At 39.6% G+C, this 13,110-nt stretch overlaps 1 protein-coding gene across 6 annotated transcripts in view; it reads right to left on the bottom strand.

Moving 5' to 3' along the window:
• Window positions 1–13,110, bottom strand: part of Runx1t1 (RUNX1 partner transcriptional co-repressor 1) — a 159,268-nt gene that overhangs the window by 12,335 nt on the left and 133,823 nt on the right. For all 6 annotated transcript variants that reach the window (XM_008827631.3, XM_029560898.1, XM_008827630.3 and 3 more), the window contains 2 exons: window positions 11,669–11,737; window positions 6,012–6,202 (listed from right to left, as the gene is read on the bottom strand). In XM_008827631.3, the coding sequence (XP_008825853.1) occupies window positions 6,012–6,202; window positions 11,669–11,737 (260 nt within the window). The remainder of the gene's footprint in view (window positions 1–6,011; window positions 6,203–11,668; window positions 11,738–13,110) is intronic.

Genomic DNA, 13,110 nt, shown 5'->3' on the forward strand with positions numbered 1-13,110 from the left:
AATTTCATGAAATTTTTTTAGTGGGCTCTAGAAAATTTTTTTAAAAGCTTAATTAGTGTTTCTGCTTAGGTGCCACAAAACTACCCAACTTGGTTTAACTACACAGTACACAGGTTCAGTTCACAGATACTGACTGTGAGATACAGACTAAGTGGCCTAAACCCTCCAAGACTCAGCTTTCTTGTCAGCAAAGAAAGGAAAATGATGTTTTCCTTCTGTCATAGCTGATAAAGAAAGAGCTAAAATGTACAATATAGAAAGCATCAGTTGCCAATAGTTCAGCAGGGAAGGACAGAGCCCCATAAAGCCTTCCTCAATACATGACTGGCTGTTGACAGGTCCAGACAATCTTCGTTAAAGTCAGTGGGACATAAAGCAAAAAAAAAAACCATTAACCATAGAGAGGAGGCAGGGGTGAGAGAGACGACAGGCAGGAAGGTAAGGGAGGACAGGGATGTGAATAAAGAGAAGGCACTGTATACCTGCTGGAAGATGTCAAAGAACAAATTAATCAATTTATTTTTAAAGAAAGCAACTCTGTCTCACACCTGATATAGCATTAATCATTTGTGCAAGGTCTTCCCAACCAAGTTCCACACAACCCTCAGCAACTCCAGTGACACAATTTCCTGGTGTCCAGAAGAGCTGGGTTTTCAGGAGTGGTTCATCCCAGCAAGAGCTCAGTGTTTACTATGAAAAGAATCCTGTTCCAGATAGAAAGGGGTGTCCTCCTGCACCCCACAAACATACCTTCCTCAGTGCTTTCTTCCTGCTGGTCTCTGCCACTGAACATTTCAGCTATTCTTTCTTCTTTCCAAAATGTTTTCATTCTTTGCTACCAACCCATTCAGAGTCACTGGTTTTTCTAAGCAGAACAGGAATGACCAGCCCCAATTTACCCATGTGAAAACCAAAGTAGAAAGATGAAGGCTAAATGCACATATTACAAAGAAATTAGGGAATCCTTTTTCTGCAGTTACAAGTTACAGAAGTCAGAGATATCTGTACTTAGTACAAACAGCTCCGAGAAAGATAAATAACTACACTGGATCAAGAACTCAGGACTTCCAATTCTGAAGCCCACGTTCCTGCTCAAAACCCCTACAAAGGGGACAGATGAAACAATAATTTGTGTTTTTATATTATCCACATGTATATCTTGATGTATTGGACTACGTAGACTCTATACATGATCTAGATAAGAAATGGGTAGGAGACTACAGTAGGAAATACTTTAACACAAAGAGAAAGGAAAGGGAATGTTGTTCCATTCACAAAAGTAAAGACTGTGAACAAGCGTGGGCAATATGGGTTGATATTACCATGGATTTCATTTCTTTAAACACTGTAAATTAAAATGATGGTGTACAACATCTTTTGAACAACCAGTAAGACAAACAAATAACTTCTTATCTCCTATAAGAAATAGAATCTGACAGGAACACAGTGAACTGCCCAGTGACTCCAGAGTTGATAATGGAGCCCAGCCCAATTTTAGTTTTCTGGGTTCTGGTTTTGGATTCCTCCAGCACAGAGCAGAAGATCATCCAGTCTGCTGACCATGGCTTTTTGTTGTTGCTGTTTTGGTCTTTCTGAGACACGGTCTCCCTGTAGTCCTAGCTGGCCTAGAACTCACAGAGATCCACGTGCCTCTGCCTCCCGAGTGCTGGGATTAAAGGCATGTGCCACTACACCCGGCCTGGCCATGGCCTTTAAATGTGGTGACAGCATAAACTTTTACAGTGGGACACTGTAAAAGTGGCTTTAGATGGTAGCATATATAATGGGAATGTTCAGTATAAGCAAACGTATGTTCACCCCACACGGTGGATGCAACACTGAATCCTTTTCTCACACTGGACAAAATGAAATCGGTAAGCCTCTGTGCCCTGTTTACTGTCTGTCTAGCTGGACTCAGTAATTCGCTTGAGTTTTAAAATGTTTTAACTAGTGTTTATACATACAACACACACAACACAGATGACACAGACACAGACACACACACAGACACACAGACACACACACACACACACACACACTCAAACACTGGTCACCTTCTCTGCCACCCCCACAAGCACCATGGAATGATCAAATTTAGCAAGTAACTTTTTGTATTGTTTTGCTCTGTTGTTGTTGAAACATGGTGTCACTCAGTCCAGGCTGGCTTCCAACTTGTTATACAGTGAAGGACAACCCTGAGCTTCTGATCCTCCTGCCTCTACCTCCAGACTGCTGAGATCAAAAGCGTGCACTATCATGCTCAATTTTATGAGGTGCTAGGGATCAAACCTAGGGCTTCATGCATGATAGGTAAGAATTCTTCCAACTTAACAGCTTCCCCACCTCCAGTAAGATTTTGAATGCAATTCAAGTCTGCTCACCTAATATATTCAAAACCCAGTGTGTCCAGTCTTTCTCATGAGTACTCGGCCAGCACATGCAATTTACCCCTGAACCCCAACACCTGGCATCACTACAACCACCCACATCCAAAAGTCTTCCTCCTGATCTCTCTCCTAAAACACAATCAGTGTGTCCCTCCTTTTGGTCTCCAAGGGTCTCTCACCACACCAGTCATTAGAGTGACCCTCCTAAAACACTCATCAGCCACAAGGCTGTCAGGTTCCACATATCATTCTCTCCCTGCCCTGCTGCTTCTCCATTATAGAGGGTGTTTCCACTGCCTGAGGAAAAGGGAAAGGCCATGAGGGTCAGGAGAGGTGGGGGCAGTTATTAACCAGTTCCTAATCATCCTTAAACACCAGAAACCTTCACCTGCAGATTTACTACAACTCCTATATCATTACTTAACTCTTTTGGTGAACTGTAGTAAATATGAGGCACAGACTGTGGTACTCCCTGAGTCAGCACTATCCCTGATATAATAAAAACTCAGTAATCCACTGTAAAAATAAGTAAATAAATGCTTAGTTTAGACTTAAATGTAGCAAACAGCCTACTTCCTTGAGTAGACCACACAAAGAAGGCCCATTAATTTCTGACTGAGATTTTAGAATCAATAACTGTTATGATAATGTATATCTTTTCCACCAGTTGCTACCATAACCAGACTTCTTCTCTCTTCACAAAAAATAAAAAGTAGTTCATAAAATATGTAAAAGACAATGCTATGTGGACTTTACTTGAGGGTCAAGTGGTTAATATTCAAGAAAATTCCTAAATATGAAAGCAAGTAAGAATTATGAGTCCTAAAGTGTCTGTGCAGATATTAGCTAGGCCTCATAGTCTTGACAGATTCTCCCCCATGGGCCAACCAAGGTGAAGGCTGGAACAGAATGCTCTCTCTGGAACCTTTGTGATTGTCTGGGAGGGTATATTGGGAGTATTCCAGGCCTGAGGTCTGTTTCATGTACTAATGCTACTGACCGCTGTCACATCAGTTCCTGGATGACTTTAGACTGAAGGAATCTAGCATGTCATTCATTGCCTGGATGCAAACACTTATTAAATCACATCCTTCCCAGCCGGTTGCCTTTTGAAGTTACTCATCTACACAATACTCTTAATAAATACATCAGCCCTAAAACCTTCATGTGAAAGTGATGTTTGCAGGGTGACAAGCATGCCTCACACTATCATCAACTTGCATGAGTCCTCTTCAAAGGACACTAATAAATTAAAGAAAAAAAAAACATATAAAACAAAACAAAGTCTTTATACATCTTAGCAGCAAGATGCCAGTAAAATTGAATTTCTGTCCAGTTTAATTCGACAGTGGAAAAGTCAGCAGTTAAAGGGAAGATAAACTTCCCTTTGTCCCTCTCGTCCTGAGAAACTTCCAAATGTTGAAAATCAATTCCTTTTGTCCTCTTGTTATTCATCTGCTACACATTAAATAGAAACTCTGGGCATTGAGTGATTCCCTCAGGGTCTTTCATCTGCAAAAAAGCCTGCTACAAATTAAATTCTTACTCTCCCTCACAAATTATAGATACACATTATAGTAGACCATTGATCTATCAGTTCATGCCTTTGCAAGTTCAGCTTTGTGAGAATAGCTAATTTTAGTCTTTTATCTAGAGTTATTTGGGAGTTGAAGATGGTGGGGCCATATTAATTAACATGGAACAATTCTATGCTGCTCTGAGTCTACAAGTTATGTATTTTTTAAAGTATTCCATCAGAGTTCAGCTATTTACTTTCCAGTTCCTTGGAATCATTTAGGCTATGAATGAATGCATGTGTGTAGATGTGGCTGTGTGGAGACTATAATGCTAGAATAATACTTCATAATATTGTTCAGATAGCTGTGTTGTATTGATAACCATAATAATTATGACACGGTGGAAATAGGTTTTATATAAAATCTTTTAGAAATATTTAAATCATGCAAACATTATTTTAGCATTGGACTTTAATCACCATAAGTAAGTTTGATCTCAGGTACCCATATGACTTTGTAGGGAAGCATGAATATATAAACATGTAAATTTTCCTCTGTTATAAGGAAGCCAGAAAAAGAGAGAGAGAGAGAGAGAGAGAGAGAGAGAGAGAGAGAGAGAGAGAGTACACATAGAACTATGAGTCTCTAAATAGTTATAGGAAGGTATGTGAGTTTCACAGTAGGAACTGAGGAAATCACTCAGTGGGTAAAGCGCTTGTCCCCCAAGTATAAGAACTTGAGGTTAAATCCACAGAACCTAAGTGAAGTGAGACAGACACAGCAGCACAAGTCCCTATCATCCCAGTGCTCCTGTGGAGATGTTAGAGTAGCAAATAGCCCCTTAAGTTTAACTGGTCAAGACTGTAAAATGTCTAGTCTATCTGTTGGAAGGCCCACCTTTCCAGTTTCACGGGTCAGTCATCTGGTCACAGGACCATCACTAGGAAGGCAGTTTCACCTTAAGTTATGCTAAATAGATGGGTGGAATACTTAGTGTGTTAATGAGGTAGTGAATTTTTCCTGCCTGGAGTCCTGCCTCCTAGTGCAGAGCTTCTGGACCGGGCCACAGACATTGTAGGTCTGTGTAAGTCTGCCTGCTTTGCCGAAGAATTCAAAAAAGCGTAATCGCTCCTTCTCTTCTTCATATGCCTTTTCTTTTCTTTTTTTTTTTTTTTTTTTTTAGTTGTATTTATTTTTATTCTATATGTGTGCATGTATTGCCTGCATGTAGGTAAGTGCAAACCCAGGTCTTCTGCAAAAACAACCAGTGTTCTTAACTGTGGAGCCATCTCTCCAGCCCCCATATCCCTTTTCTAAACATGCTTTCTTTAATGATCTGGGCTGCCCTAGTATCTTGTATTTCTTCACTTTTTCTCCTTCTTTCAGCCATGTGCCTGCCAGTCAGCCACATGTCTGACCTCCATGCAGGTTCTGAGCCTGCATGGCTTCATGGATTTCTTTCCTTCTCTCCTTCATTCTCCTCCTCAAGGCAGCTGCCAAGATTACTAGCTCCCCTGCCCTGAGGATTTCCCTTAAACTTCTAATAAAATTGTCCTAGAAGTTTTCATTTGGGTCCATTCTTAAAATTCTTTTATGAATGAGACTAAGAACCTTCTAGGGGAAGGACTTTCTCCCCTTCTGAGGGATATGGGAATGGAAACAGGAGAATCCTAGCACGGACAGAGATAAACAAGAGACCCTGTGCAAAACAAAGTAGAAGGCAGGGACCTGAGGCCCAAGTTGTCTTCTGACTATCAGACACATGTTGTGCCACACATACGCCCTCATTATTCTCCCTCTCTCTCTCTCTCTCTCTCTCTCTCTCTCTCTCTCATACATGCACACACACAGATCAAAAGAAGGAATGTCACATTAATCTTGTTTACCAAGCTCTTAAAAACCTCCTTAGTCAGACCATTTTTCTTCCAGGTCTGTAATGAAGAAACAAAATTTGATCGGTTCTTAGTCCACAAGGGCCTAGATTTCCCCACACTGTTCTGAGATTCCCCGTGATTTGTCTGAAGTCCAACCCCCACTTTTTATCTGTGAGGTCCTGGAAACACACAGGAGTGCTCTAGAACTTTGCTGGTGGCGACTCAGGCCTTACCTCGCTGGAGTCCTCCTGTTGGTTGATGACTGCCAGCGCATCCTCCGCAGCCTGCCGCTTGGCCTCAGCCACCGTGCGCTCCATCTTGGCTCGCTCTGTGGTGATCATGTCATGGGCTTTCCGCTCTGCTTCGGACACAGCCTTCTGCAGCTCGGTCATCGCCTGGCGCTTCACCTCATTCACGGCTTCCTCTGTAGTGTCAGGTCAGACCAAAGAGAAGACCTCTGGGTTAGTTCAGCACCAGGAGCACCGATCCCTTCTTAACAGACTTTTATAGACCAGGCACAGGTCCTCAACCAAATTACTGGACAGTTTTGCCTGTCTAAAAAACAAATACATCTTTCAAATTCATTTAGGAAAACAAAAGGTGAGAAATTTTCTTTGACTTCTCATTGGAAATATTTTTTAAATACATCATATATCATTTCCATAGGCTTCCACCACAATAGTGACCCAGAAATGACTCCGGGACCAGGCTAAGTAAAGGGCAAGAATACCCTTGAGAAACTTGTGTCAATAATTCAGACACATAAGGAAGATGGCTTTCCAGCCTGGCATCATTGTGCATGCCTGTACTCCAGCACTCAGGAGGCTGAGGCAGAAGACAGAGAGTTCAACACCATCCCAGGCTCCATATAAGAATCTTTAAATATAATCAGTAATGAAATAGATCACGCAGTTTTACTTTTTCTTGTCATGAATGATAAGGACATATGCTTCTGTAGAGTAAATGACAGGTTTTAAAAAAATAAATAACCTGCCAGGCGTGGTGGCACACGCCTTTAATCCCAGCACTTGGGAGGCAGAGACAGGTGGATCTTTGTGAGTTCAAGGCCAGCCTGGTCTACATAGTGAGTTCCAGGACAGCTGGGGCTACAGGGAGACCCTGTCTCAAAAAGACCACACACAAAAAAATAATAATAACCTTATCATTTGTAAGTTTTAATCTGTTCTCTATATACGGTGGTTCTGCATAAGCACGTGTTACATTGGACAAACAAAATGGGAATCGCACAAGTCATGGAACCAGACCTGACTGCAAACCTGCAAAGTGCCCAATTAGCTCTTCAGTTTTGGCTGTGGTAGGGGTGCAAAGACTCAAGTAATGTACAACAGAAGATTGACAACTAAAACAAGTATTTCCCATTAAAAAAATTAACTCTTCTAATTAACAAGGGAAAATATCCTCCTCCTGAATTAGTTTATCTAATTTTCATCTTTATTCAAAGCAAAATGACAATGATTAATTGAAAATTTAATAAGCAGTAATTATTAACTTGGCAAACCTAGTACCAATTAACACTCTATTAAAACTAATTATGACATGTTTCATTCAAGTGTTTGCACTTAATTGTTTCACCCACTTAAAAAGCACCTTAATTAAATGTTCTGTTTAATTAAAAACATAGATTCCTAATAAAAATGTTTTACTGTAGATTAAAAATGTAAGAGATGTGAGTACTCCTAGGGTTACTCAAATTCTTCTGGTTTATTTCACAAGTCTACAGTGCAAGACCTAAAGATCATCAGAAAGCCCCCTTCCATAACTCAATGTCACGACTGCCCTAACCTCTGTCACTTTAGCAGCACTATTCCTGGTATACATTCTTTGTGGTTAACATCTGCTTAAGTTTCACAAACTATAATCTAAAGGAAAGGCCCAGATTGGAAATATTAACTAAAATATGGTAAGCCTCTGTTAGTTCCTACAAGATGTGCATTAAAATCTGGTCAGAATCCGGGTATTGCACACAGAGCTTACAGCACCTTTTCAGCAGGAGACAAATGATGCCTTTACTACCCTATCAGGGTGCAGAGGAAGTGGTGCCCTGCTAACTACACAGCCAGGGTCTAATTTAGCTTGAGTATTCAAGGTGAATTAAAATTCTATCTAAGTGGTAATACAGGACAATAATTTTTGCTTAGGATCAAAGCTGTAGCTTGACTAATTGTATATGCAAATCAGGCAATTTATATTTAAATTATGCATTCCTATTCTAATCCCACAGGCATATACAGATCAGTAAAGAGAATTGGTAGGACATTTGCAAGGTGCTTGAATATTTATTACCAACTGCAAACATTCTATGATCGTTTGAAAAGAAATATACTGAAGAAAACATTCAGTTGCAATTTTAAAACCATTTTTATGTTTGATTTGCCACTCCACACCCCTCCCGTTTTACAAAGAGCCATTGTAACTTTTGAGTGTGTTTGTTATCTTTGCTCTTGTTTTTAATAATGCTATTTTAAGAGAAAAACCCTTTAGTATTTGTTAGGATTTGTAATCTCTAAAACTGTGCATTAATATGATACTAAACTATGTTACCGAAGCAATATACAAAGCCTGCACAGGATCTGTGGATGATCTAATAGTATTATAATGTTAACATCCTGATTTTGGAACTGTGCCATGGTTGTGTAAGGATATAGGAAGCACATACTATGTTTATGGTAAGGAAACATAACAGTTGCAAACTACTCAAGTACTTTGGAAAAAACATGTGTATTTGTAAATACAATATATGTCTCTAGCCAGGAGGGAAAAGCAAAGAGAGCAGAAGGGAGGCAAAAGTGGGAAAGAGAAGAAAAACAAGGATACTGAATACAAGAATAACCAAATGAGGAAAATGGGTAAAAGTTATAAGGAATTATTCATACTGTTTTTTGAAAGTTTTATGCAACTTTAAAATCACTTCAAAACAAAGGGGTATAAAAACTGGATACGATAATTCAAAACAAAGTATATATTTTTACAATCATAATTTCCTGTGAAAATGATGCTGTGGTGGTACTTCGTAAGTCTTAGGATTGTGTTCATTTGGTATTTTTCAAATATTTTAAACTCTATCTTTTCCAACAAGAATAATGCATAGTACTTTCATGGAAAAGGCATATTTTATAGTTTCCTCTTAAAAAAATAGAGTAGGAGGGTCTGTTTATTCATTTAGGATTTTTGTTTGTTCGATTGGTTGGTTGGTTTCGTTATTTGCTGTTTGTTGAGAACAGCCTATGCTCATTCTGTAGCATAGGCTGCTTCTAATTTGTGCGATCCCCCTGCCTCAACTTTGCAAGTACAGGTGCAATTCATCAAGCCTGGATTTGTCTTTTGATTTCTGCTCACACAGTGAACTTTAGAATCCAAACGCAGACATCGCACTTGACCAAGAAGCTGAATGCAGACATCGCACTTGACCCTTGGCATTCTCACACCACTGGATGTCTCGACAGTGGAAGCTCCAGGCCTGCTTCTTAAGAAGCATGGCTAAGAAAATATTACAAAGCAGCTCTTGGAGCTCTGCAGGTAAAGCTGTCATCTGTATATCAGGGATTTAATAAATTTAAAAGTTAGCATCCATTCATAAAAATATTACTCCCAAACAGTTCTTGTGTGACAGGTAGGAATTCCACAATGGGAAGAATACGAATTTAATCCGCACCACAACCAAATCATATATTAGAATGAAGACGCAATATGGATGACAGCCGCATCTAACCATAGCCCTAAGTCTTCCCTGGTAAGGTCACCCCCGACTCCTTAAGGAGTGCACCAGCACAACGGAAACAAAAACCGTTCTTTCTCAATCTAAGTCCCTGATCCTAAACTACATCAAGATTAGTTTCAGACACCCACTAAACAGACAGCAAAGAAAAATAGTGGTGGATTCAATTCATTCCAATGTGTCAAGTAGGGGAAAAAAACCACTTTGATTAGGTGGAAACTACACGGTGCAGTTCTGAATCTGCTTCCAATTGCTTACCACTTATGGAAAGACTTTATGCTTAGCTATTCAAGCTGACTTTCCAACAAAGGTTATATATTTAGAAAAATCTTCTCTCACTTATTATTAGCAGCCCAACAAAGGTGGAGCAGGTAACAGCAGAGAAGGAATTTGGATTATACGGGACCCTACTGTCAATTTTCTTTAGGAACTATTAAGAATTTAACTTAAATACATGTGACTAAGGGAGACAGAGAAAGACTAAAAGACTCTTCTTCTCTCAGCTAAGAGGCCATTCTTTCACTGTCCAAAATGGCAATTCCTGTACCTTTTATTAGAGTAAGAGGCCCTGACAGCTTAAAAGTGGATAGAAAATGTGAGAAGTAGGATCCAGCAACTCTTTTTTGGGTTAGGCAGCATTCAGCAGATTACGAAGAACTTGAGAGTCACAAGACTGTTGCCAAAAATCAGGTACATTAAATAGGTGAGCAGCACTTCCATTTTAGCAATTAACCTAGCTGGATCTACCTGATTTATGTATCAGACAAGTAAGAGTGCTTTCTAGACTTCTTCTAAACTTTTTAAAAAATTGTTTTATTTTTATTTTATGTGTATGAGTGTTTTCCCTGCATGTATGTGTGTGCACTCATTCATCCAATGTACACGGAGACCAGAAGAGGGCATTGGATCCCCTGGAACTGGAGTAACAGGGTTTAATCACTGTGTGTTTGCTGGGAATCAAATCCAGGTCTTCTGCAAGAGCAGCTGGTCCTCTAACTGCTGAGCCACCTCTCCAGCCCAAGCTTTCTAGTTCTTAACCTAAGCAACTAAACTTATCAGATGTTTTGAAACTAATGCTCACTCTTACAAAAACTAGTGTTTCTTAGAAATATCTGCAAAACTTGTGAATAAAGTACATGTGAATAATCAGAGTGCAAAGAATCACAAATAGCGGAGTTCAGTCAAAATCCCCAAAGAAATCTTTTGCAGAAAAACAGTAAGAACAAGAACAAATACCCTTTCCCTTGGCTGGTACTGGAGCCCTGACTAGCTGCGGGAACAGCTCTTCCCAGTTTTTCAACTCAGTTGTCACAGGTGGAATTACAACAGCTCAAAGACACAGTCAGAATTTGTTCTTCATGTCATCTTTAGCTCTTGAAATAGGCTTATCTTTTAGCTCCTGAGTTGGATTTTATACAGACTTTATGCTCAGCTCCACCAAGCTTCTGCCAGCTCTGAACTTTAAGCCCAGTAAGAAGCCAATGGGTCATCAGGAGCCTCAAATCTACCACAGACCGCACAGTAATGGCTCGTAACGGAAGCAAACAGTCTGCGGATGAAGCAAAAGTCCAGGAACTCTGTCACTCAACTCAAGAAGTAATTTAGTTCTGATGATTTCGTACTAAACACCACAGGAGAATGATTTAAAAAGCTGATTATGACCAAAAAATAATCTTTAAAAAGTTCCTTAACAAATTAAGGTTTGGTTCAATATTTTTTTTTTAAAGAATGCAGTGGAAAATGCTGAAGTGTGCAATTTCATTCCTAAAACACTAGATTTCTTTCATCCAAGAAAAACTACATGCAAGCTGAGACCTGCACTAAATTTCAGTCTGAAATCATTACAGCCACTGGGAAGAGAGGAGGAGGTTATGAAGGAACTGTCGCCAGGCTTTCAATTACAATGGCACTAGCAGATGCTACGGAAATAAAATCTATTTCATGTTTTAATCAGGCCCGGTTTAAGAATATTAATGAAGTGGGTTTTTTTTTTAAGTTTATTTTGTTTTGTGGGTTTTTTGCTTTGTTTTGTTTTGTTTTTGCTATTATTGTTGTTTGCAGTGAAGTCTTTTCTTGTCATTCCCCACATCCCTGCATTAACAACTGCACACAGCTGCCAGAACACTAAACTCGTTGTTTTTAAACAATTCTTACCAGCTTTCTTCCAGATCTCCTCTGGCACATATCCAGACGCAGGCCTGTGAAGGAATTCCCGATGTGCATCTAGGGAGAGGATGGAAAGAAGGAGTACCATCAGCCTCATACTTATGCAGAGCCCAGCAAGCTACACGCTCCTCCTCTTGGCTTCATTGCAAAAATGCAATTTTAAAAGGTTGAGCATTTTACTTCTAAAAAATGCACAAAAATAGCAAGGCCAGTCTTCAGAGCCCAAAGAAAACAGGTCATTGGTCGAAATGACTTGGATGTTCAAATCTAAGGCAATTTATTTCATGATTCAGTATGATGTTTGGGAAGAGGCATCCCAGAACTCTCTCACAGTGCCAGTTTCTATAGGTATGTTTTATATTGTTAAAGAAGGTAGATTATAGTTGATATCTTTTCCTTTCTAAAGTCAAATTTGTAGTTAAAAAAAATCAAGTATTAGGGTAAAGTAATTTATGCAGAGCTCTGATTTTAACACCTTTAATAAATAGTGAGTGCTATTCTAAGGCTAACCAGTTCACATACCTAATTACTTACTAAAAATTCCACCTATGCTGGGTGTGGTGGTGCATGCCTTTAATCCCAGCACTGGTGTGGAGGCAGAGGTGGGTAGATCTCAGTGAGATCTAGGCCAGCCTGGTTCTACATAGTAAGAACCAGGCCAGCTGGGGCTGCCGGGAGATCCTGTCTCAAACAACAACACATTAAAAATCTCATGAATTGGGTCACATGGAGTTGACAGTAATCAAAGCCAGGAACTATTAGTGCACATTCTTGGACATTCAGATGACCAAACAGAATTTGGTTTGTGTTTTTTCCAGAAAAGGAAATCGAGTTCTACTTTAAATGCTGTGTTTATTATGCTTTCTGATTTTAAAACCTTGAGAAAATAATAAGGTTGTCACAGGAATGAAAACAGCTTGAAAATGAAGTTTGCGATGGTCTTCTCCAGCTAACCCCATGAACTACAAATCTTTCATACTAGATTTTCAGTGAAAGCCTATGTATTCAGAAATTTTACTTATTTAGAGGCAGGGTCCACTATGTAGTCAAGGCTACCTTCCCATTCATTATCCTTCTGCCTCAGCCGTGAGCACCAGAATTATAGACATGCACCACTACTACTGACTTTGGAATGATTTAGGAAGAGAACAATGAGCTAAACTTTTATAAAACACAATAATCAATACATGATAAATTTTAAGTAGAGCTACAATATAAAATAAACATATACAAGAACTCTCAAATAACAGACAGATGTTTCTAAAGAATATTTCATTGAGCTGGGTGTGGTGGTGCATGCCTTTAATCTCAGCACTTGGGAGTCAGAGGCAGGCAGATTTCTGTGAGTTCAGGCCAGCCTGATCTACACAGTGAGTTCCAGGCCAGCTTGGGTTACTGGGTGGGAGACCCTGTCTCAAAAAGACAAAAAA

This window comes from Nannospalax galili, unplaced genomic scaffold (genome assembly GCF_000622305.1).
Source record: "Nannospalax galili isolate Female #2095 unplaced genomic scaffold, S.galili_v1.0 scaffold872, whole genome shotgun sequence".
In the NCBI taxonomy this organism is placed as follows: domain Eukaryota; kingdom Metazoa; phylum Chordata; class Mammalia; order Rodentia; family Spalacidae; genus Nannospalax; species Nannospalax galili.